The following is a 27,063-nucleotide window of genomic DNA, read 5'->3' on the forward strand; positions in this document are numbered from 1 at the left end:
AGCGCGATCGGAGGAGGGAGAGCGAGGGCGTTCTTCTCACCGCACCGCACCGATACCCTCCCTCTATTAGATTAGAGTGGGTGGGGCCGACAGCCATCGGTGTGGTGCGATAACGGGTCGGAAAAGATATGTGGGCGGGGTTGGCTGTTAGTAGACCCCAACAACCTCTTGTCCCCTTGTATAATTAAGTTCCCAAATCACCTTTTTCGCTCGAGCCAGCAAACAGCATCGTCAGCGATCCAGCTGCCAGACATCAGCAAGGTGGTGTGAGCGGGAGGGAATACCAACGTGTTCCCTGACTCGGCCGTGGCAAGCAACACTCCGTGGCTGACAAGAAGCATCAATTAACAGCAGCTATAAAGGCTTCTTATCTTAAGCAGTGCGGACAACGCTCCCGCTGCTCCTCCCGTTGCATTAACCATCTTTGGTAATCGATTAATTCATCACAACAACAACAACGTCGAATCGAAACGATGTGTTGGTAATGCTCTCTGTTGAAGATGCTGTCCGTGTTCGGGCCCAACAACAGCCACGTGCCGAACCCAAAGCCGATTGATTCACCATGCTTTTTAAGCAGGTTTGCTTTCACGAGACGGAGGATGCGTTGTCTTCCACGTGTAAATCGATTGTTTTACCGATGCAGTTAAATCATCTGAAAATTAATTTTACAGCTGTCCTTCAAAAATAATAATAGTGGCCCGTTATTGGTTTAACTGCTCGAGAAAAAATAGTATAGAAACGATAAGGAGTTCGGCTTCCGGCGATTCGGACGACCCGTTCGAACGCGTGTGGATCACGCGCTGAGGTGGGACGCCGGCGGCCGTCGGATGAGCGGCCGATGGTTGTGCGCGTAACGACAGCCCGTGAGGCTTAGACGAGACGGGGACCGGGCTCAGAGCTCGAGCCGCTCGTCACCACGTGTCCCGACAGGCCCGGGACAGCGGGACCCACCGCCTGCCGTCGCTTTCGGTGGGGAACAGCTTCGGAGGTATAAATCGGGGGGCGTCCTTTCGGATTAGAGGGGTCCAACTGACCGGCGGTGCGGACGTGAACGCCTCGGTGTCAAGCATAGGGTCTTTCGTACGTAAACCATCCGCACCGTCCGTACGTCGAGGACAGCCATCTCGATCGTTCACTGGCATCTCCCGCATAGAAGTTGCGTGCGGATGATCCGACAGGCGGCGTCGAACTGTGTCGAGGGAGAAGGGGACAGAGTTGCCCCACGCACCGCGGTGGAGGCGATACGGGTAATGATGAGCCCGAGATACGCGACACTACTCTCAGTTCCACGGCACTGCCCTTTTGCGTGTGTGCGATACAAACGGCACGGCTTTTAGAGCGCTGCCCATAAATAAGGAGTTTAATATAAGCGAAATCATAGTCGTTATAAATTGGCGTAGAATAATGGATATCAAAGATATGTCATAAAAGAAAATTGTTGAGTAGGTTTTATTGGTCTCTTAAGTATTACTTTGTATGTGATAATTAATTATTAGAAGTGAGAAGGTTGTGACAATTGCATGGAGGAGAGAAGAGAGAAGACAGTCAACAGTGGGGCACAGAGCATGATTACTTGTGGCTAGTGGAGTGCACAATACATACACTATCACTCTCCACAATACTACGTTATTATGACTCCCAAAAGGCGAATTATGCATCACACAGTCTCCCAAGCTATCACAAGGAGATTGCATGGCCTCCCAAACAAACAATAAAATACGATGTTTCATCATGCTTATGTTGACCGATGGTCTTCTTCTTGAGTCCCGTAAAGCTCCGCATAGCTATTTGTATTTTTTTACAATTTATATTATTTTTTTATATATAGCAATTGTTGAGTGTGCAACACACACACACATATATATATATATATATATATATATATATATATATATATATATATATATATATATAATAAATCAGTTAATTGATTAATCAAATCAAATTAATCGATTTTGAACTAATTTAATTAAATAAATCTGAATCGATTTCAATTTAAACTTAATTTATTTTAATCGAATCAAATAATATATATATATATATATATATATATATATATATATATATATATATGTGTGTGTGTGTGTGTGTTTTGATCATCAATTTGTGAAATCTAAATTCAAATATCGAAAAGTATTTTGTAAAATCTGTTCAATATGAACCGATTAATAAAACTGAAAATAAGTACCCCGGAACCATTTATGGCCTTCAACAAGGTTTAAATTGATTCAATTCATATTTACTTTAATTTTTTTAGTTGATTTGAACACCTCAATGTGTTCTAAATAGCTCATATGAATATCCAGTTAGTAAAAACTTCTTGCATTCGATTGTACATGAAAGTAAAATAAATATATTCACCCAAATAATCACCTATAAAACTACAAATATTTGAAGTAATATTCTTTTATATATATATATATATATATATATATTGATTTTGTTTATTCTTTACCCAAACATATAGAAGGGCTTACAAAAGGCTTAGTAACCTAATTTTTATGATTATTTTATATTTGTAAGTGTAGGTTGTGTGTAATTATTGGGTAAAGACAAAACTATCTAAAAATAGATTATACTGGTAATCATTTTGGGAGATTTCAAACTTTGTAGGGTGGTGTGAAGTATTAGCAAACACAACATCCATGAGCAACCTAGGTGGCATATGATTGGATGAGCTTTTGGGTAGTATCTAGAGTTAGTTCATTATATGTTTCATAACGGTATTATGTGGAGACTTTTGACCATAATGGATCATCTTAAACCTTTTGTCATATAATTATTTAGAGATTGTGAAGTTATATTATAATTTATATTTTCTATTAAATATTTTTTGAAATGACTAATTGTGAGATCCTAAGTTAAATGTTTTATCTAATTCGTCTTCTCTTTTGTAAGTCTTTAAGTGACTATAAGAGGTTTCAGATAGACTAACTTTTTGCAGATGGATACACAAGAGTACCGTACGACTTAGATAAAACAAATTAAGTCTATAACAGAGGGTATCACAGTGGGATAAAATTACTTAGAAATATTTCGCATACAAACGTGAGGGACCTAGCAAGATTGTGTTGAGGGCAACCAGCATGCCCGACTATATAAGAGAAATGACTATTAAGATATAGAAAAATAAATCGCTCAAAGGAGTGAGCATCCAAGATTGGAATTCAGATGAATGACTAACCGTTTCAAGAGGCATCACAAGAACAAACGAGCTAAAATGAACGCATAGCGCATAAAGGTTAGGATGGTTGAATTCAAGTTATAGCTCGACGTTAACAACTAAACTTGATGGTGCTCAAGGCAAACAAGGTGCTTGGCAAAGGATAAGATTGTGCAATAAGAGATGAGTTGCTTTGACACTAAAAGAGCTATACAAAGCTCATAGAAATGAGAAAAATTATCAACTCGAATAATGTGTCACTCATGAAAGGGCTTGTATGTGAATGATGGACTATTCATGGCTATCCCAAGATAACTAAAACTCAACGTTATGAAGTATTAAAACTTTCTCTTCAACATAGAATGAATACATCTTTAGGAGACTGAAATGTACAATAAGTTCAACATGTTGCTAGGCCTTAAGGGACACAATGAGAGTTGTATTGACGAAGAGCCATAGTCTATCAAGTGTGTTTGCGAGAGCAAAACAATACACGGTTTATTAAGTAAGACGAAGTAATATATAGATTTGATGATCTTTAAAACTTATATAGAGAATGATGCAAAAAGAAAAGTTGCTCTAACGGAATTGATATCTAGGAGGGATAAGTCTCAATTTTCCATACGAAGAATCATATGTAATGGATTGTACATGTTAAGGAAGGGTACCTTAAGACAACAATTCCACAAAGCTCAATAAACCGAATAAGCTATGAGGAGTCATCGCATGATCTCACAAGAGGTAATGTGTTGATGGATGTATTATAAGATCAAATGGGAGAGCGACCAACGATAATACTAAATGAATGAGCACTTAGAGTTGATGTGGAGATCAAACTTAATAGAAGGCTAACCCGTGAAATGGTAGGCACGAGAGTCACTATCAACTTAATGCAAACTAAGGAGTAGAGCAACTTAAGTAAAATTTAGTGAAGTGCTTAGGCTGTATAAAAGGAGTCGACATAGAAGATGAAATATAGAGCAAAGACATGAAGTTAATCATGTTGTTCAATAGGTCTCTCATTATGATGAAGCAGACTTATCTTGCACGGTACTAATGTCGAATGGAGCATCAAAGCACATGCATCTTATCTCGACGAAGCATTTAACAAAAGAATTAAGATAACTTGTGAATGCAAAATTAGGATCAAAAGGCCTTAACACAGTACTACCATTTGAGTTAATGTGAGTACTCTTAAATAATATATTATAGTGCTACCATTCGAGTTATTGTGAATGAAGCGATGCATAATAGAGATTATGCTGGGCACATGCGGTTAGGATCTAGATAATGGTGTGCTAATTTTAGTGAAGTCAGTAGACTTTGAGAGCAACTAAGCGATGGACTATCCTAGAACTACACTTTATCTAGGTATGACCTAAGAGCAAAGGATAAAGGTCGATTGTCAAATGAGCAAATACAATCAGAGGTGGCGTAGGCCCTATAATATGCTAGTAGAGGCCACACATGGAGAGATTGTAGGCCATGTTCATCCCACAAAGATCAAAATGTAATGAATATGTCACCAGGAGACAATATGGTACAATAAATTATGGTGGAATAGTTTAAGGTAATGTAACATACGTGAGGGAAGCATCATGAGAGACATGATCATACAAAGGTATAATCGGGAGTTACTGTGAGCTCTACTTCAGTAAACAATATGATGATAAGAAGGGCTATGAATTCATAAGGAGTGAATGTAATAGTACCGTACTAACGAGTCTTCCTTGTATAAATTAAATTTTGCATCGAATGAAAATAATGGTTATCAGTATATGTGGGTTGTATACCACCAAGGGAGAATTTCGAGTGCAAATACTAGTGAATATCATGAGAGGACTTGATCATTCAATGATATGATCAGAGCGATTGGAGAGTTAGACTATTTCAAAGCTCATATTTACTTAACAAAACTCGACAAGTCAAAGGACAAAGTCATACGAATATTGCTACTAAGGATGCAAAGGAGAACAAAATTAACATAAGCTTTACAATATGATGATAGAGGCCATACATAAGAATTGCAGTATGTCTTTCCATCTTACCAAAGAGAACTACTTAGAGAACACAGATGTGTTAAAATAAATGGTCGAAAGGAGCGATGAAATAATAACAAGTCCAAACGGACTTAACTACCAAAAATTAAGCAATAGTTAAAATAAACGTAAACTCGAAAAAGTGCTATAGCGTCGTAGAGGTAGATTTACCCATCTTGAAGAAAGAAACATACATACAAGGTGACGGATAGTAAAGCCATGGGCATAACAGTGCCATGGTACCATAGAGATAGAACTTTCATGGAATTATCGATCTTTTACTCTCATGGAGGGTGAGTGCTTAGCCATGATAAGGGCCAAGGAGGTGGAGAATGCAGAGACAAACTCCAAATATCAAGACAATATTGAAAGATAGAGGCCAAGAAATCTTGTAAGACTAATGACAATGTGTTTCTCATCAAAATAACTAAAGATGGGGGACTTTAAGTCAATGCAGGAGTGCTTGACCAAGAAATGAGTAGGCAGTATATGGTATTTTATATTTTTTACTTATAATAGTAGATGATAGAAATGATAGAGAAGATGGTAATAATCCCAAAGGCGACCAAAACTATTGAATACTTGTTTAAGTCGAGATAAAATTTTATTCTTTTTAGGTAAAACTTCTAACATTTAAAAAATTTGAGAACAATGAGAAGGTAAATCATAATAGCTAACTTAAAGCAAGGAGTACAAACACTTTAGTTGCTTCAAAAGTGTAAGCAAAGAGCAACGAAGACTAGTAAACAACTCGATTCATAGAATATAAAAACCCTTTGAATGATCTGCTATATTACTTTAAATCGCTAATAACTTTAACTATGGTGTTGGGTTGGTCAAGTTTGTGCTGATTTTTGTTGGTTCTTATAGATCCTTCAGATAAAGAAAAAAATATTATTATGCATTAGTCTCTCAAACGTCTTGCACCACTTAAACTGGGTGGATATCTATTAGAGCTTTTACGAGCATGCCTCGTAAACTTTAAAGATTTTTTTAAGTTTATTCTCTATAAATTTTACTCATCGAATCGTCTTTTACTTAATTGTTACCTTTAACTAAGTTCATATTCTTTTACTTTCGATTCATATTCTATTAAGAAATAAAATAGATAATGTACTTTCGATAGCATTTATCACGATAATTTAATAATTATTGTATCTCATTATGTTTCTTTAAAGGGACTTAGAACATGTGGAGAGTTCATCTGCTAGATAAATAAGAGAACTGAGACACTTAATTACTCAATAACAATGACAGTGAACAATTGGGAGCCAAGAGGCATGTTGCAATTGAAGTAAAATATTAAAAATTCAACAAAGGCAAGGAGATATAACATTCATAAAGGCAAGGCATCAAAGGAATAAGTTATGGAGAATATCTGGACAAAGTTGTAAATAGCGTAACTAATGTAATACTTGGGTATATCTATGTCTTTCAATCTTATTCATGCTTTACATAGCATGTAGAGGGCTTGTAATAGGTTTAGTAGTCCAAATTTGGTTGAATTTTATGGTTGTTTCAGGCTTGTAAGCATATGTTATATATAATCGTTGCGTAGAGATAAAACTACCCATAAATAAGCCATTCAAATAGTCTTTTTTGGGTTTTTTGGCTTAATAAAATAATGCAAAGTTCTAGCCAACATAATACCCCATATGCCTGACGAGCTTTTAGTGTAGTATTTAGAGTTGTTTCACTATCTTATTTTGCAATAGTGTCTTATGAACACTTTTGGGGACTTTTAATCATGGTAGACGACCTTGGACCCTTTGTCACATAACTGTTTAGAGCTTATAAAGTCCCTGCTTATAATTTATATTATTTATTAAGTATTTATTGAAATAACTACTTGTGGGACCCTCGAGTTAAATATATTTTTTTAACTCGTCTTCTCTTTTTTAGATCCTTATGAGATCATAAAAGGTTTCGGGGAGACTTGACCCTTTATGAACGAACATATAAGGGTGCCACACGACTTCTACAAAACCAATTAAGTCTATAACAAAATGTCAATTTATGAATAAACCTAGTGAGCCTTTTATAACATGATAAGTAACCATTGGATTATGACTGTGGTAAATGTTAGGAAGAATAACATACATCATTCAGCTATTAATGACACAAGATTGTGTATCAAACTATTAGGGCTTCAGATTAGATAAGGAATATATAGTCCATCAGCCATCACCCACCACGTAAGCATCATATAAGGTTCATGGAGAAAAAGTCTTGGACAACCCGACACTTGCTTACCTGCATGGATAGGAGTCTTAGAGGTAGCTCAGGTAGGTTACTAACTACCATCACTATGAAATATTTATAGAAATATTCTTGGGAGTCTAAGGGATAAATCAAGTTAATTACCAATTGCCCCAATATGAAATATTCATAAGAATATTCCTAGAAGTCCAAGGGGTAGCTCGGATCGATTACAAACTCTCTATTGTGGAATATTTATAAGAATATTCTTGCGAGCTTCGAGGGTAGCTCGGGTTATTACAAATCATCTCCCATACAAAATCTTTATAGAATATTCTATCTATTTAAGATTAGGTATAAAAACACACCCTCAACTTCAAGTAAAAAAAAAAAAGGAACTTAAACATAGAGAAGCAAACCATGGGACTAACTTAAGCGTCGAAGGGATTGACTCGGGAAGCCTATCTCGATTTTGTTCTTTGTACAGGTGATAACTCAGGAGAAGGTACTTTCCATTTCAGACAACTCTATACACACAAATCAAGGCCACATCATGTTGACAATGATATCAATGATATTTTTTCCCAATATTTTGGTACTAGAAAGAGGGCTTGATGTCGCAGGAGCATCCGTAAGCTTACCTTCTCAATGAACGATCGGGTGAGACTCTGCCCCTAATCGATAGCACTTTTGCTCAGATGAGAGAGCAACCACCCTTTCCTCACATGGATGCATCCACCTTGGCATAAGTACTAATGTAGTATTGACATTTGTTTAATGATCCAAGAGTACCACTGGACCATTTATTCATCTGTATCGAGGCATTCTTGAACCTAACCCAATAAGTGACATGATGCATGCCATTTTTTTAATTCTACCCTGGCTAGCTCAACAGACAATATCATCATCTTAATCGTAGTCAACAACTCAATAATCACTGGCATCGACGCTCGCTAGCGTCCCTCTACCCAACAAGTTGCTAGCATCTTAGGGGCATCTAAGACCCACCAAACCACTGGCCGAGGGAGCATCTTGCTGCTCGACTGTGCAGTTCTATGAACTATCCCACTACTACTCTCTTCGCTTAAACCTAGAGCTACTCGGCCCATTCGACAGAGACTTTCTAAGGATCCAACTATAGTAAATGGACCGACACTCGAAAGAGATGCATCAAAACTTTTAGTAATCTAATGGTGAGGGGTAGGTCGACCCCACATTGGGTCGGTCACCACTTATCCAGGAGGAGTCGATCCCAATAAACTTTTGTCTTCTATCATTGGAAGCTTTTGATAACACTATTGATCCGGTGGAGTACATCATTGTCTTCGGACTCAAATATTACTATATGACACTTTGGATGCTCTAATGTGTCGTGCCTTTCCGACCACCTTAAGAGGCTCAACAAGAGAGTCATATGCTCATCTGAAGTCACTATTCATTAGCTCCTTTGTTTATTTCACAAAAGGGTTTGAGCTCAACTTTCTCAGGAGTGTGCGCCCGAGGTTATTAGCAGCGATGCTTCTCAAGCTCAAACAAGGTGAGAAGGAGGTACTCTCAGACTTCATGATCACTTGATTCACTAACGAGATATGAGACGTGGATAATGCTCATTCATCGCTCGTGATTCAGTCCTTTATGATGAGACCGAAGCCCTCTTGTCTCTCTTGGTCGTTAACAAAAATGACATCGACGATAGTCTCCAAGGTTTTATAAAGGGTCAATTAGTATTTTGTCATCGATTCAATGATCTCGCATAAACATGAATAACCTCACAAGAGACCTAGGCAGGAGCAACTACAAATCCACTCCCACCCCGAGATCACCATGGTGGAGAAGTGAATGACCCGACCTTCATCGCCTAAGGTCCAAATTAATCCCCTTAAACCTAATTAGGACTGAAGCTTTTTTACAGATAAAATAAAAAAAGGCTTGTTGAAAGATCCTCAACCGATGCAGACTCTATCGAAGAAAAGAAACAAATCTAAGTATTATCATTTCCATCATGATTACAACCATAACTGTAGGGAATATATAGTCTAGTCTATCAACCCTTTCTCGCCATGCAATTGCCATGTAGGGCCCATGGGAGAAATGACCCAAACGACCCAACACCCTCTTACCAGCGTGGATAAGAGTACAAGAGGTAACTTGGGTCGATTACTAACTACTCCCTTTATAGAATATTCTCATACATAATATTCATAGGAATATTATCAGGAGCCCAAGGGGCAATTTGAGTCCGTTATAAATCACCTCCCATACGAAAATTATTATGGAATATTCCATATCTTCAAGTATAAAAATATACCTTCAACTTTATATAGGAACTAAGACCTAAAGAAATAAACCTTATGACTGACTTGAGTGTTGGAGGGATCGGCTCGAGAAGCAAATCTCGATCTTTGTTCAAGTGACAACTCGAGAGAAGCTATTTTTCATCTCAAACAGCTCCATGTACATGGTCACATCGTACTAACAAGGACATCAATGATATTTTTTCTTAACTGGATTCGAAGAAATAATTTTTTTAAATTAACTTCATTGTCAATATTACATAATATTGTGAGACCTATTTTGATTTGACACCATGTCATCTTCCTATATAATCCCCATGTAATCGTGTCCTACTCGACGCTTTATTGATAACATGATTAAATATAAACCATATAAATCTCATTTAATAATTTTTATTCTTATATATATATATATATATATATATATATATAGTCTGTCACCCATAAACTAATAATATAAATTAATGAACCATATCTCATCTACCAATTTATTATTATTTTTAATGATATCGATAAATAATTTAATAATATGATTACCACTATGGAACCTTGTCAAGTACTAATGCCCTCAGATGCAATGATGCTTAGTTCCCAATTATTAGTCATCCGCATTTATGAGAGTCCATGGGATCCATCCAACAATCTCATCTTTCTGCTAAACCAATGCCTCCTTGTCAAAGTTCAATCTCTTGCTGTGCCCAAAAGCATGTTCATGATTACTACAAACCCCACCTATGCGACGACGGATACAGTTAATTAGTGAGTGTCTCATGATTTTTTTTTCTGTGCTATAAGCATAAAAAAATAAGTTATTGATGTTGATGATGACGATGATTATTATGTATAGTAATAGAAATCGGATAACTTGATTGGGATGTCGATTCAAAATCAATTAAGATTTTATTTTATGTTTGTCTATTTATCAGTGTCGAAAATAATTGTTTGGAATATAACAAGGGGCTTTTATAGTTGTATACATGTATCAATACATGTATTATGTTTGTATACATGTCTTGATAAATGGGCCTGGCCCATCCACAAATTGCAAGGTTCATTCTCCCCCACCCCCAAATCACTAGCACAATAGATTTGACACCGTGAAATGACATTTTACAAACTAATTTAACTCATTATATATATATATATATATATTATTACAATTATTATTAAGGTTTTCTGGCTTTTTGTGGGAAGGCATGTTATTAGTGTCACATCTTGGTCGTCTCGGCATATGCTCGGGGAAATGGCAGTGGATCGAGGAATCTTCCTCGCTCGCTCGGCGGCAACCCCTCAGGTACGCAAGCGAGCGCAGACCACTCAACCACTAGCCCTCTCTCTCTTGCCCAACTTCCTTGGACACTACTAGGCGCCACACTCGTGGGATCGTATCCGTAGAGCCCATTCCCTGGTCCAGAAGAAACAGCCTCTTCCTTCGTCGCATCGCTATGGAGATCGATCGCGCCGTGAGGGAGGGCAGCGATCGGAGGCTGCAGACCAAGTACCGGAACGCCGTCTATGTGATCCAGAGGGCTTTCGCTCTCTACGAGTGAGATTCGTGCTCCCACCCTCCCCCCCTCTCGGCTTCTTCTTCGTTGCTTTTTTCGTCGGGTGGGATTTGCGTTCGGACGTTCTTTGGTGGGGGTTTTCTGTGAGTTTTTGATGTGGTCAATTTCTTCTCCCAATTCCGTGATTGATTCCTCTGAAGCATTACGAACCTAGGTTTTTCCTCGACTCGATGTTCGGTTTCTGTCGGAGAAGTTCTATTACTTGTTGTGGTCTTGATTCTGGATGAGTGCAAGGTTACTGTCATGGCCTCCTACCGATGAATTGGTGAGTAGGAAACAAGATTCAACAAGTTAAAAGTAAATATTCTATTGCATAAACGACATTTAGATATGATCCGAGTTCGTACATTGACCCCTACATTGTTGTTGGGGCATTACGGCTTGCTGTTGTTGCATAAAGAAGATATGTGCTCGACCATTCATATAGACACAATACCTCCTACTAAGAGGCCTTAACAAGGAATGCTTTTTTTTTTGTGGTAATCTCCTCGCTCCTCAAAAACCCACCAAAACAAACCTTTTGAACTCTTCAATACAACTCCTGATAACTACACAAATTTCTCAACTGATACTGAAGCCATATTAAGACGTGCACAATAGATACTCTTATGACCAGTGCAAGTCAGCTCCAATTGCTCCATAGCAATTCTCTGCTCTTGACATTTATCTTACAATTAAGGTGAAGGGTCGGACCATGTCACTAGATTAAATCATCTTTCTCATCTTCTTTTTCTTCTTCACATGCTGAGGGATGATGTCATCATAAAAGATGAATCCTGCCCTGTCGATCTTTAGAATTCAAGCACTGTTTCTTAAAAATTAGATCAGTCACCAACAAAATTGGTCTTCTGAACTTGTTTCGTGGGATTTTGTTTCTCTTGATTGTCAAATGTCAGTGCCAAGGTAATTGATTTAATGGTCAAATTAGGCAAGCAGAGTTGATGAGGACATTTCAGTAGTTGATTACGGGATGGCTTGGGAAAGGATGAGCAACTGCTAATACGAAATTGGCTGTGTGATTCCTATAGGCTGAACTTTTCAGTATGCTTATGTGAGTTATCTGGACTGATATGTGGGCTCTGCAACCTTCATGCTACACTGAAAATAATGTATTATTGTAGGTGTTAAAATTCCACCACATCTTGTTGTATTAGAGCAGCCTTCTTGTCTTATTAATCATGGCCACAAGTTTTACAATGAATTCTTTAATTAAAGTCGAAAACATGTTGTCTATAACATTTCCTAATTTTTCATCCATCTTGTTGATGATGGTATTAATTATAGCTATCTTGGCTGTGGAGATGTCATTGTAGAAGAACATGGATAATGCTGGAAAATCATCACTTGCTTTAATACTTAAATGACAAGATATGACCCACTTATCGGGGCCTTTTCCAGTTTGATGAGAAGAAAATGCCCTTCAGGGATGAATGAGAGCACAAAAAGAGAAATCTTACAACTGATATAATGTAGTTTTGTGTAAAGAACATAACTAGTTAACCATTTCCCAAGGGCTTACAACTACTCTATAATATGGTATTTATAAACTACTTAGGTATTGCAGGAGAAAGTTTTTTGTTTTTTACAATCTTGTGACTCACCGAAAACCCATTAAAGAGTTCTCCAAGGCTCTCCAATATAGCTATGGATAGCTAAAACACTTGACTAAACTGTACTTCAGTCGTACTAATAACTAAACAGCTTGCCTAACATGTACTTTAATCATAGCAGGACTCTTCAACACCAAATAAACTCATAATTGGTGTTTAGACACTCCCTGAAATATTAACCTAAGCTAACTAGGAAAATAAAACCAAAAATAGTAAAACAAGGAACCTAAATCTATTTCCGTGAGGACTTTGTGAGATAGCAAGACCATCCCTCTCCTTTCGTAATTTGACTATGAAGGGGTTGAGAAGAGTTGCATCACTTTGTGACAGAAGATTGTTTATTTTGCTTGGAAGTAGCTTAAAGTACATTAGATCAATGTTATTTGAACCAATGAATAGAAACATAGAAACATACCTAATTAAAAACTTCCAGAAAATTTGATGAAATGACTATCCATGGATAAATGTCAGACAGTGAAGTTGCTAGAGAGAGAAAACACCTTCCATATCTTTAGATATGGAAAGGATTTGGTGAGCCACCTTCTTTATCTTTAAATTTGAAAGAGAGATATTGGTAAGCCATCTGAAGCATGTTTCTAAACAATTATGCCAGTTGTACAACTTAGAGAGAAATCCAAGTGCACTGACAATTGCTTAAAAATTGCATCTTAACAGGTTTGAGCAGGTAGCTTTCAGCTTTAATGGGGGAAAGGACTCCACTGTAAATATTTTCACACACATCTTTGTTATGTCTAAAATATATTTTAGCACTGGTCCCAATTGTATTTCTGTTGCAGGTTTTGCTGCATTTACTGCGAGCTGGCTATTATTTGCATAAAGGGAAACCTGAATGTTCAAATGGGAGCCTGTCAGATAGTGTGCTAAACTGTCCTATTCGGACCATCTATTTTGAGAGCCCTTGTGCTTTCCCTGAGATTAATTCATTTACTTATGAAACTGCCACTGTGTAAGCATGCTGTTCCTTGCCTTGATTTTTGTTATGTAACATATTGTTTTACTGTTTTAAGGTGACAATTTTTTTAAGCATGACTTTTGTCCAAGACTGTAACTTCAGTTATGATTTTTGCCATTCTTTTCTTTGCATAGTTGTGGTTTGCAACTGGAAACTATTCACTCAGATTTTAAGTCTGGCTTAGAGGCTCTGCTGAAGGAAAAACCTACCAAAGCTATTTTCCTTGGAACCAGAATTGGTGATCCTAATGCGGTATATCTTTCCATAATAATGTCAAATAAACCATGATTTATATTTACTACCATGATTCTATCAATCCACAATGCAGATGAGACTTATAATCATTCTAAGTTAGTAATTTGTACCCACAGGTTGGTCAAGAGCAGTTCTCCCCTAGTTCAATTGGATGGCCCCCTTTTATGAGGGTGAATCCTATCTTGGACTGGTCTTACAGGTTCTTCTTGAGTTAAACCAGTTATTTCTGTAATTTGAATTTTGAAGGCATTTCTAATTGATATCAAAGAAGTAGTAAAAACACTCATTTAATTTTCCTTTTTTTTATATATGCCGCTGGCAGAGATGTGTGGGCCTTCATCTTAACCTGCAAAGTTCAGTACTGCAGTCTTTATGATCAAGGGTAAGCTGCAAATTGTTTGATATTGTCATTTGCTTTCTGGCATTGTATCATTATGTTATAAATCTACAGATTTTTTTTTCCCCATTCATAGTCCTGTACATGAGTTCCATTAAAGCTCCAACTCATTGATGTTGTATAATCCTTTTCTTTTTCTTTTTCTGGTGCATGTTCCTTTGACATATTGTAACCTTCTTTTTGTCTAATGTGACTTGTTCCTCGGCTTCTCAAGATCAATAACATTGTCTGCCATCTCATCTTTTGATGCAAATGATTATGCTCATATTTTTGCCATATTTCTCAAGGTTTTAGCAAACAAGCTTTGAACATCTTTTTGTAATCACCTTCCACAACATATATATGTCACTAATAAATTCTAAATTATAATTTCCCACTTATTTTAATGGTCTGGAGTCTGGACAACATGTAGTGGTTTGTGATCTTCAGAAAGATCAGTTTCATGGTCATTGGAATACTGGATTGTTTGCTGAAACTAAGAATCCAATCTTCTTGACGTCCTTTGGTTTTATAGATTGATCTTTCAAACAATACACAAACAGTAATTTCAGAATTCATAGGTTTCAGGTCTTTCCTACCAATTTGTTTGTCTTAAGTAAAAAATATCTTATCTAATGTACTAAGTAAAAGTTGTGCTTTAAGTTATGCCATTATGCAAAATAATTAATCAGCTAGCTTAACCCATGTTTCACAAGGCAAGCTAAGTGGCATACTCCATACTTGCATTTTTTTGCCATGAGCTAGAACATTCCACACTCCAGGTAATTAACTATGATCAGATTTGGTATCTGCAGTTCTACTTTTGCTCAATAGATTAACAATGACTTAGCATGATAGCAGCATTGCTTTGTCTGATCTTTTTCTATCATTTGATTAACTCTGTTATCATACTGAGTCACTGACACACAATATTACTTTTGTTTAGATATACTTCCATTGGGAGCATATATGACACAGTTCCAAATGCATTGTTGAGCATTGCTGATTCTTTAAATGCTAAAGGGACTTTTAAACCTGCATATATGCTTTCGGATGGAAGGCTAGAAAGGGCTGGGAGAACAAAGAAGATGCATCTGAAATGTAATAGTACTTCTCCGAATAATGGTGTGATCAGTGTTACGTCAAGTGGTTTCTTCACAGCATCAATTGTTGTTGTAGGTGATGAGATTCTGTAAGTCATCTCATGTTTATCATACTAAAAGGTTTTCAAATACTGCTGATTTTCTGAAAAAAAGAATCTAGTAGATATTTTGGATATTTTTCTGTACAAGTCCTTTTATTACCATGCTTTCCCAAATTATTGATGTTTTTTATGACAATCAAAATCATCTTTTGCTTGACTGAGTTTGACCCTTTGAGTTATCTTAACTTGGTAATTATTACTTTCCTCTAGTGACAATGCCCTTCAGAATTCCCTGCAAGTGGAACAACTTCTTCACATTATTTATGAAAATGTCCTCAAGCAAATTGTGAAGTTTTTCCTGATTTGGAGACATATTTTTCATGTTCTTTGTATCCACAAGATGCCCTTTTAAAATCTTGCAGGAGACCAATAAGACAATAGATTTTGAACTGTTAGAAAACAATACATTCAGAAAATTAACGTAGTTGAGGATGTTGAGATGGATGACTGGTAGTGTATGAATATTCAAAGTAAGAATCAGCAGAATTTTGCAACTTGAATGTAGCTCAAGCTAAGGATGATAGAGATTGTCCCTCCTTTTGACTTAGAGCACAACCTAAATATTTTAAGCTGTTTATGAAGCCAAAACTCAAGTATCATGGGGCTTATACCACTGATTTTGATGCTAGAGTTTGCTTGAACTGTAGCTCAAACAGAAGATAGTTGATAGAGATGACATGAAAATTACAATTACCTTCCTTTTCCCGTAGTGGTTTTTATGTTTTTATGTTCATCACTTGCTGACATTGCTCGCAGATGCTGGGGATATTTGTTTATTGTTAGGATCAAAGAATGGGGTGTTATAAAATGCCCTATGGAATTTATCTGTTGTCTCTAGCCTGAAGTGTTTCTAGTTATCTACCTTGATTCTGTAAGCTACATTTAACATCACTCTTCCATGGCCCATATACATGCAGATCCATATCATTATATGGTGAAGGAAAATAGACACAGGAGAACCAGAGTAAGGGAGGCCATCAGTTATTCTTTCTTAATTAAATTTTTGCGAAAATCATGTTTATATCTTGAGGATGGCTGATTTTCTAGAACTCTGTAAATTGGATAACCTTATCAATCAAGTTATGATCTCAATAGTTGCTTGATCCTTAAAATAGAGACTAGCATGAACTAAGTTTTTCTTCACTTACTCAGGGACAGATAATTTACAAACTGAACTGACTCAAATTCATTTAACTCTACTAAGTGCTTAACCATTACCCTATTTGTTTACCTATGTGGCCCATAATCAATTTATTGTGGGTGGATGTTGCTTCCTTACAATAATCTCATTGCTTGACATGTAGAAGTCAATGTAGTGCTCTTTGTCGTGAACTGGTGTTTTGTTGTGGATTTTGGCAGCATCCAGTGGGAACTGATGGTATGAAAAGAGGAAAAAGAATGAAAGACTGTGATACATTGTTAGCAAATGGGTAGGTTAGACGGGTCGTATCAAGGATAGGTGTTAGATCAACTGATGAATTTGGAAGATTGTGATGTAGAGAGGGCTAGGGTGGTAATGGAGAGTTGTTGGTGTAGGGCAAGACCTGAACACTTTTTTGCACCTACATATCCAAACATAATCGCTTTCATATATAATTATGTTTTACTTGTTTATTTTTCTACAACATTTAGCATATAATCATCTGAAGTGAACCTTTTGGCAGTTCTGTTCTATATATTAAAGAGATACTATGTTGGTGCACATTTGTTTTTAGGTTTGCCACTGCTGAGGACAAACTAAGTGCAGCATTGTGCAAAAAGCTCTATGGCATTGGTTGGCAAGTAACTCATGTGGCAGTTGTCCAGAATGAAGTGAGGCAACTTATCTATTACGATATTTGTTAACTCTCATAAATTCATGCTGTATGTCTCAATTTCAAAATTATGTAGACAACATGATTCTCTTCCTAGCTCTTGTAAATGTTCAACTTCTCAATTATTTGGTCATCTGAGTAACAAATGTTGTCTGCTGTTTTTACGCACGATTTTATTAAAAAAAAGCAGTTTGGAATAGTTTTAGGTCAGATAAATAATCCCATGACAAATATTGAAGTGGTTCCTCTCTTTTATTCTTATTTTTGAATGTTGGCATAAAAATAATTTTATAAGAGGCAATTTTGGTATTTCTGTTGATGCAGATTGATTCTGTGGCTGAAGAAGTTGAACGACGGAAGTTTACAAACGACCTGGTTTGTTTCAGTGACCTTCAGCTCTCTTAGTAATTAATTTTTCTAGGTTTTTTTTTCAGCACCAAGTCTATGTAGAATTGATCAATGAACTTGTTTTTGCAGGTGTTCTTGTTTGGAGGATTTGGCCCTATGCAGTCTGATGTTTCATTAGCAGGTGTTGCAAAAGCTTTTGGAGTTCGGCTGGTCAGTTGATGGGAATTTGTCTGTGAACCAATATTGTGTAGTCTAAACTTAAACTATATAGTGCTGCACTGCCTTTTGAAAAGTCCTGCCATCGCAGTACTTTATTTGTTCTCTTTCACAAAAAGAATAGAGTTTTATCTAATTAATTGGATGCCAATACTATTGAGTCATTGACACATCATTTACCCTTTTATTATGATAAAATTTGCAGCTTACTGAATGGAATATGTGAAAATTATGGTGCATTGCTTCAATAAAATTGTACTACCATCTTTATACTTTTCTCCATCACCATGTTGTAGAGTTTTATAATTAGCTGTGGCATTTATAGGATAAGGAGAATTATAGATAAAAAGGATTGGAAGGTGGAAATAGAAGATAAATGCTTTTGGTGGTTCTATATTAAAATACTTACTAGAGATAACAGATTGTGATCTGCTGCAGTTGATTAGTTTTCAATTACAAATAATCGTTACTTAAAAATGCTTGTCATACTTTTTTAACATGTTTTAGGACCGATATTCGTCACATACTTTTTCTATATATTTGTTTTACTTGAGGAAGTATCAGATATTCCAAATAATTATTCAAAAATTGGATAGTTTTGGGGTTCTTGGTAATTCTTCTTAGATTCATCTTGTAAGGACATTGTTTATGTGTCTTGGGTAAATTACACAGATAATTCCTGAATGATAGGTCCAATTTCAAATTAGTGCCCAAACTTCAAGGTGTTTCAATTGAGTCCCTAAACTTAAATATCCATTGCAATCAAGTCCTACCATTAGTTTCTGTCAAGAGGAATTGGTGAAGTGCTGATCTGTAGTGCAGTCATCTGTGTCCGAAACATAAACTATGGATCAGTCAAATCAAAACATTTTATGTCAATTTCTAGGAAGTGGGAAGGAGGAAAACATGAAAAGAGGAGAAGTAATCATGATAATGAAGAGGATAGTGTATAAAAAAAAAATCCTAGACAAAGTAAGAAGATCTTTGGTTAGAATTTTCCTGCTTTTTCGGGCAAACTAGGCCTACACATTAGCCTTCCGTCAAGAATCCTTAATGAAAACTGAGACAATTTACAATGACCAATAAAATTTTGGGACTTGATTGAGACAAATTGAAGTGTATAAACCAATTTGAAATCAGCACTATAGTACAGGGAGTACTTTTGTTATATACTCTGCTGAATTTTAATGGTGGAGATGGATATTTGAATTTGAAGTTGCTATTTTTCCATTGAGGACATTAGAATAATAATGAGTCTTCTTTCATGATAAACTTTTCGTTTCACTTTTTTATACTTAGTAGTAGCATGTTGTTGAATAAGAACACTTTCTTAATTAATGTCAGTGGAGCTCATAGTTGTTACTATGTCATGATCACATCACATTCGTTGTTAACCTGCACATGTATGATGCTAGACATATAATACACCAAATGTAAAGGGTATCTTTTAGTTTGCTATATTAAAGCTGCATCTTGTCCTATTTCTTTTAGGTTTCCCATCATGGCATGTCCAAACCATGTCAAATCAGTATTCCATCTCATTATCCGTGATTCCAGAGTTTCAGTTACTCTCAAAACTCATGCATTGGCTAATATGAGGTCAAGTTTGGCCACTTCTCAGCAAGGATTAATATATTATCCATTTATCCATACTGTGTTATCCTTTTTTTAAGTTTCTGATAGCTATCACAATTGTCCCTTTTTCTCTTATCTCTTTCTTCTTTCTCTCAGTCTCTCTCGTCCCTCTTCCCTCCATCTCTTTCTTGTTGCATCACCATTGCCGTCACCTCCTTGCTGCCTTGTCGCCATCACCACCTCCTCCCTGCTGCCTTGCTGCCATCTTCTCTTCTTCGTTGTCACATTGTCGTTCCCACCTCCCTGCTGCTGCCTAACCGCCTCATCTCCTCCTCACTGCCATGTGGCTATCACGCCTGCCTCTTCATTGCTGCCTTGTCATCACCATCTCCCCCTCCCTTTTGTGTTGCCGCCACTTCTTTCTCCTGCGCCTTTGCTTCTTATTCCTCTGCTGCCTCCTCTCCCTCCACTTTATACTTTATAGTCTCTCTGGTCATCTTCTGAAATCAAGTGTCAATATACCACCCATACCAATATTCTACCAGTAGTATTGATGGTTGGTATCACTGCCGAACAATGATTTTGATTCATGCTCCTTAGAGAGCCATCTGTATATCACTGGGTCTCTACTATAGTCTTCTTAAGCGTTGTGTTGTACTCACAAATTTTGGGCAATACTTTTACAGAGGAATTGGCTGTAGAAAATAACTTTCAGTGCCAATGCATGCCAAAACTGGAAATTTTAAGCTCTGATGCTTTTTTGTGGGAGGTTGCCTATTCTCTCACCAGTATTTTTTTTGCAGCAAAATAATTTGCCCTGCTTGATCTGTTGTGTTGATCTGCCTTAAACTAGGCTGTTGATCTTGCTGATCATCTAAAGCTTCGTTCATCGATTGAGTCCTGTTGATCCCCAGGTCACTGCATGTAATTTCTCATTTTTATTTGTATTTAGACTGGGGTGTACTTAACTTCCCAGAGTAGCAATCCTCCTTAGCTTGTTCTTCAAAATGGACCGATGCATTTGTTTGGTCATTAAGATGCCACAATGAGCTTTTCCCAGTTAAATTGTGACATATCCTACCAGCTAACATTTCAATTTATACAATTCAACAAAACTATTTTTTCTTCTTATTCAGCTTATAGGTTTTCAAGAACTATACTCTTCTTTAATCTGATCTCCGAAAAAACTGGCAACTTAAATGAATCAACCATGTTCAATTACTCGTCTGCTTCTGCATGCTTTCATTTCTTCACCACATGCTCATAGTGGTTAGTCAGAGATCAACTTATATTTCATCATTAGGTTGAGAAATGGATTTGATGTAGTTAGGTAAATCTATATTTTGTAAAATCATTTAGAATTTCAATCTTTTTTAAGTGTTGTAGATTCAATTTGCACCTCTGTGATCTGCGATCATAACTTGTAGGGAGGTTATGGCCTAGCATAACTGTATATTGTGCAAAAATTTCACACTACTGATTTATGGTAGTGTTGAAAGTCCTCATTCCTTTTAATCTGCATTATAATTCTTATTAATTTTGTAGTATAATTTGATAGTTCTGTTTAATGAGACAGTCTGCTTGAGGAGACAGTTGTTTACATATAGCTCTTACGCAAACATTTTTCATCTTTATTTTGGTTGTCAGGCTCCTGATGAAGAGTTTGAGGAGTATCTTAGGCATCTTATAGGAAAGCACTGCACTGGTGACCGAAACGAGGTGATGCATAAATACTTGAGCATCTGGCCTTTTTTTGTCTCATCACTTCTGCTATTAGTTATTACATTTAAATATATTTATGTGAGGTTATTTACAATTATACATTAACAAAATTTTATTGCATGTTATTTGGTAGAGGTGTTTGCTCAAGTCTGGTACGCTGGACTTATTTAGACATTGTTCTTACTGAGAGACTTCTTTTGGTTGAGCTCTCAATTGGCACATGGTGCCTTGGAAGATTTTGATGTCTCAGATGAGGGTTTAAGTTATGTTATTTTTTTCAATTTAAAGGAAAGCTTCTTCTGCCAATGTCAAACTTACATTGGTCATATGTTGACTCATAGAAACAGTGTATTGTTTTATGTTAATTGTCTTAGAATTGTTAATACTCGATCTTGTTTTACCTAGCAGTACTCGTACATGGTGCCTAATTTTGCTGGAAATTGCGACAGGAGTGTTCTGGGGAAAAGAATGTATTAGTTTATAATCACTACTTGGAAAGGATGTGTAAGGCATGATACTTCATTTACCACATAAACTGAAAGCAAAATTAATGGTGTCTGTACACCTTTATTGTATGTGTAAGAGTTCCCTGTAAGTTTTCCCTCACATTTTGATTTGACTATCAACATGATTTCATGACCACCTATTACATTCATGATGGTAAAACATGGAGAACAATCCTAATTTCTTACATTTTGCATGGATGTTATTGTCAGTAAATATGCTTTCTGTTGCTCTTCAAGTACATCTAAGAAAAAAAATTTGTCTATTGAATTCTCTTAAATTAAATCTTAAGTCATTTATTTGACTAGTAATTCTTGACTGCACAATCTGCACTGTTGAAATGTAAATAGTAAATACAAGGGAAAAATTATTTTCTTTTGAATAGCGATTAGAGTGTTTGCATGACAAGATAACAATTCTTCTGCTAGAGATTTGTTCGTAATCTTTAGAGAAGGATTTCTACCACTAATGCCATACTCAGGTTTCCTGTCATTCTTCATGCTTAATGTGTTGTAGTTCCAATGGATGATCTAGTTTTACTCACATGTACTTGACTTGGTGCTTGTAAATTTATCTTTCCATTTATGGATCTTCCAGTCAGTGTTTGGATAAATAATGTTAGATGTTTAGCTAATTAGTATTTGTTGCCAAAAAACAGTCAACTTTACTTTATCATCCTTTTCCAGATGGCTCTATTGCCTGAAGGCATAACTGAGTTGCTGCAACATGAAAAGCTGCCTCTGCCATTGGTACGTCTATCTTCATATAAATTGTGCTGGTTGATAATTATCTCGTACATTTATGTTTGACATTAATTCCAGAAATCTAGCTTGCATTTACTGACATGGAAAATGAGCTTCACACCTGTTTACAAATATATATCTATCTTGACATTTTAATCGGTATTGTCTTTGCAAAGAGGGATAAGTAAGACCTCACCCTTTTTTTACCATTAAAGAATGGATATAAACAAGTATGAAGCCCTCTGCATGAGGTGATGTTTGAAAGGAGAAAATGAGAATGTAGAAACTGAAAGTGATTAGAAGGGGAGGAGCAACTGAATTACAAGGTGTACAAGTTGATTATGGTGTGCTTGGAGCTGTCTAGAGTCCTCCGAGAAAATATCCTATAACATTGTTCATCCTGAATAGGTTACAAAAGACGAATACCAAAATAAACAAAAGAATGAGAATTTTTTGCTTAAAAATATTATAAGCTCTTTCTAATGCAAACCAGCAGGTGAAGGTGACAAAAATGATCTCTTTCCTTAATATTGTTTGAATTCCACGGTTGGAACTCTGAATTTCTTTTCCAATTAATTCTCCTTATGGGCCATTCGGTACCCCATCATATGGAATACAATATGCAGAGATTTGATGAAACTGCACATAATTTGAGGGCTATTCCAGTATTTACTAGATATTTTATGATTGTTTGGTGGATCATTAGAAATCATCAAGATGCACATTGCACAAGAGAAACAATGTACTTTCTATTCCCATAAATGTTTACTGGTAATATATTTTATAAACTTCCTTTTTCCTTCTTGTCCTTACTTTCTTTTTCTTATTTTTGTACCCTTCAACAGGCTCTTCTTCATGAATTTCTTCTTCCAATTTCCTCGTCTCTTGTTCTTTTACATTTCTATACCTTTTAACAAGTATGACAGTTAGATGTGAGAATTCCTATAGAAGAACAAGGTTGTTAGGTCTATTGATTACCAGTATGAAGCGAAGACAATTTACTTATATGCAGATTATCACAGAAACTATCGCAATGATGATAAATTCCATCCTCCTGCAAAGTTTATGAATGAAATTTCAGTATGCGATTGGGTCAGAGCCCAATGGAATCCTCTTCAAGTCTTGACAAAGGAATTGCTTGTAACCTGTAAATTGGAAGGTCCAGTAATATATCCAGGTATGCCTTAGTATTAAGGGAAAGAAAATCTCTCGTTATACATGCGAATCTCTTGATTAACCAGCATTAAAGCCACCAAGCTGAGCTAGCCCTTTTCTTCTTCCAATCAAGATATGTTTCTACAATTTAATTGTGTTATTCAATCTTATTTTGGTATAAGTTTGCTGCATTCTATTGTGTTTCTGTAGAAAGTGCTCTTCAACTCCACATTAGCTATGATGTTGTTTGTAAAACTGCTATTTGTTCTACTCTATGCTACTCTATCAGGCTTCATCTGATTGCTTATTGGTTGTAAGTTTTCTAGCATAATTTGTTGTAGCACATCATTGATGATAGTTCCTTTATTCCCACTGTGCCATAAGTAACTTGTATGTGTACTACTGTTCAAATGCATATATCTTTTTTTTATTTGGCATAGCAGTATGAATATTTGTGTTTGCATCTAACTATTTTAAAGTTATCTTCTGCTTGTTAAGCAGTTTTCTTTGCCTGAGCATGTGTTCATTTTCTTCTATTGCAGATCAAATGTCAAAATGTGATTATTCTTGCTGCAACAAATGTTTTTGAACTGGAAACTCAATGGGATTGTCTTCTTGAATTACCTAATACCCCATTAGTGCAGTTGGCGCCATTCGTGTCAAAGCATCTTGGTAGCATGCTTTCTGATGTATGTATCATATTTCAGCTTTAGTAATTTGATAAATGCACTGCTTAAAACAAAAGTAAGTTCTTATTTTTGCTACACATGCAATAGAGTATCATCACTGCTATACGTTGCAACTTAAGCTTCTTATTAATCAGATCAGAATGTTTAAAAGGATTGTGAACTCCTAAACTTAATATCCTTTTTTTCGTTAATAAATTTGTATAATTGCAAATGTACATGTATACATGCATCTATATATCGTAAAGTTCTCATTGCGTGCCAAAGCTGGCTCGAAAACAAATGAGGTTTATGAGGCATACCATCTTGAGTTAGGAAGTGAATTATCTCTGTTCCATCATGTAACATGTGTAATCTATGATTTACTCGCTTAAAGCCCCTCTACGTGTCAGTCCGGCATGATGTACTGGTACTGGGGTGTGCCAGTAATGTGCCGACACATTCTGTGTTGACCAATCCAGGTACTTTTCCCAACCAGCACATGGATGGCATTGACATCCATTACTGGAAATACAGTAGATGATTTCTATATTAGTAAAGTTATTTTTGGGTTCATCAATTGTGTGAATTCTTATTTTCAAACTTGGCAAATTACCTCATCAACAATTTTTGTTAATAGAATTTCTGTAGAACCTGACCTGGTGAGTGTTCTCTAAATGTATACTGGATTTTTTCATTACTTTTTAATCTTGAAAACTGACAAGCTATTAATATCCTTGTTTCTTGTCTTGTTGTTTGCAGGTTGAAATTGCTCAAACAATATCAAAGTTATGCCTTGAATTCCCAGATGTTTATATAGGTGAGACTATCAGCTTCTACATATACATCAATGCTAAGAATTTTAAAAGAGAACTAACTACTGATTAGCAGTGTCTTAACATCTGGATGGCTTAAGCAGCTTTCAAATCTTGAATACGATTCTTCTCCTACTGATTGTTGTTGCACATTGTAGGATGCCAACGGAAATCCAGGGTCCAGTCTCTCATAAGTTTTGTTGGGAAGGTACCTAATCTAAGCATGATTACTAGATAAAAAGTGATGGCTTCAGTATTGCTCTAAATACATTTGCCTTGCAAACCGATCAACATCTGATCATGACAATGTTAATACCCGACCTTCACATTTGCTTCAGGACAATACAAGAATTGAATTGGCTGCCGGGAGATTGTGTAACAGCTTCCCAGAAGGAGCTTTCTCCGAAGTCAACTGTGGCTGATGCATTCAATTATTCAGGTTTGGCTGGTAGACGGAAGGCGAAGCTGATCCTTGTATTGTAGTTGGAGTGGAGGAGCCATTCTCAAAGCTCTCTGTTCCTGCCCAACCACTCTTTGCACTTCTGAAGCAGCAGTTTCTTCGGTAAAGGACCAATTAAACTGCTGAGTAAGGCATCAGGCTTTCCTGGTAATAATTTATTGACAACCTAAGAAACTTTTCAAGATCAATACTGTACGTCCACGTTTTTCTTGGAGAAGGTTAAGAAACAAAAAATTGAGATAAACTCAAGTGACTTGTGGAATCAGACTCGAACTACCCTCTTTGATTTCACGCTGCAGAAAGCCATTTGTTTGTCAAAAACCTACGGAACAGTGCGATCGATGAGACCCTTATGAGTCAAAGAACTGCATCAAATCCTTGGCTTTGTATCCGAGCAGGTAAGCTCTCTGTATGTACTTGAACTTATTTTTCAGATACCTGCAGTAGTACACAAAGTCGAAGATAATCCATGCTAAGAGCAAGATCTATGGTTGTCCTCCTTGTAGTAGTACGTGTATATTCCTGTCAAGAGCTCAAAAGACTGTCCTCAAATACGGAATGCGTTTTGTTACGATGTCTTAAATTAATTTATTAAAAATTGAGGGTCTAAAATATTATATGATATATTTTTGAATATATTAGTCAATTTAGTTGGTAAAGATTTTGATAGTTTATTAGAAGATTTTTGTTTGAATTCATCTTTATTATTTATTTTTTTATAAAAAAAGAAAATTAAGTTTCAAATCTTACTAGATATATTTTTACACCTTAGTGTTATACTCATTGGATGTATTATTACAGTTTCCTATCTAATATCTACCTTGTATTGAAGTAACTTGTATACGAAGTCATTTACGTATGACTCAAATGATGTGATGCATTTTGTAGCACCTGCCACAGGATCGAGCTTTTTGGTACAAGCCTCTTACCATGAAAGAGACATCCTTTGACTCATCTCTTCCTACTTTTGACAGGCGTGAACCGTCCCTACGCCTTCAGCCACACGCCAACTTTGGCCACAAGAGTACAGTAGATTTGGCTAAAAGAAACAGAACAGAAAGTTGATCCATATTTGTGCGTTTCGTGTTGCATTTGGCTGTGTTAAATATATATACAAACAAAATTGACGACCCGACACGGTTGCGTTATACCACCCGGTAAACAGCATCCACGTGGAGTTAACAAAGCCTCCGGCCCAGATCACCACTGTTGAGATTGGCGCTTTAATCTCGACCGCTAGTTCACCCGAACCGACTACTGTCTTAATTTATGTGGAAATTAATTAACCGATGTTCGAAATAAAAAACATGTACGATAGATTTTTTATAGTTATAAAAATAAAATAATATGAAAATGATGGATAAAAAA

At 36.3% G+C, this 27,063-nt stretch overlaps 1 protein-coding gene across 2 annotated transcripts; it reads left to right on the forward strand.

Annotated features, from left to right (window-relative positions):
- The first annotated feature begins 10,915 nt into the window (after nt 1–10,915).
- Nucleotides 10,916–26,171, forward strand: LOC104000184 (uncharacterized). 2 transcript variants are annotated; one of them, XM_009422170.3, is made up of 16 exons: nt 10,916–11,241; nt 13,546–13,591; nt 13,668–13,837; nt 13,978–14,095; nt 14,215–14,297; nt 14,421–14,480; nt 15,421–15,666; nt 17,394–17,490; nt 17,817–17,867; nt 17,970–18,050; nt 21,279–21,350; nt 22,544–22,606; nt 24,298–24,444; nt 25,183–25,240; nt 25,394–25,443; nt 25,574–26,171. In XM_009422170.3, exons 1-16 carry the CDS (start codon nt 11,141–11,143, stop codon nt 25,655–25,657), a joined length of 1,527 nt encoding a protein of 508 aa, XP_009420445.2. In that variant the 5' UTR covers nt 10,916–11,140; the 3' UTR covers nt 25,658–26,171. The 2 variants fall into 2 exon arrangements, 1 of the variants encoding a protein (XP_009420445.2); XR_010491701.1 differs by lacking the exons at nt 25,183–25,240; nt 25,394–25,443; nt 25,574–26,171 and adding an exon at nt 23,613–23,777 and having other exon boundaries at nt 24,298–24,434.
- Nucleotides 26,172–27,063: the final 892 nt, after the last annotated feature.

The sequence above is a fragment of the Musa acuminata genome, chromosome BXJ2-10, assembly GCF_036884655.1.
Source record: "Musa acuminata AAA Group cultivar baxijiao chromosome BXJ2-10, Cavendish_Baxijiao_AAA, whole genome shotgun sequence".
Classification (NCBI taxonomy): Eukaryota; Viridiplantae; Streptophyta; class Magnoliopsida; order Zingiberales; family Musaceae; genus Musa; species Musa acuminata.

What these genes read in the sequence shown, in the direction of transcription:
- LOC104000184 (XM_009422170.3), top strand. Translation starts at nt 11,141, where the DNA reads ATGGAGATCGATCGCGCCGTGAGGGAGGGCAGCGATCGGAGGCTGCAG. An exon ending in ATGGGGGAAAGGACTCCACT is followed by an intron (nt 13,592 to 13,667) that starts GTAAATATTTTC and finishes TTTCTGTTGCAG; the next exon opens with GTTTTGCTGCATTTACTGCG. An exon ending in ATCTTGGACTGGTCTTACAG is followed by an intron (nt 14,298 to 14,420) that starts GTTCTTCTTGAG and finishes TGCCGCTGGCAG; the next exon opens with AGATGTGTGGGCCTTCATCT.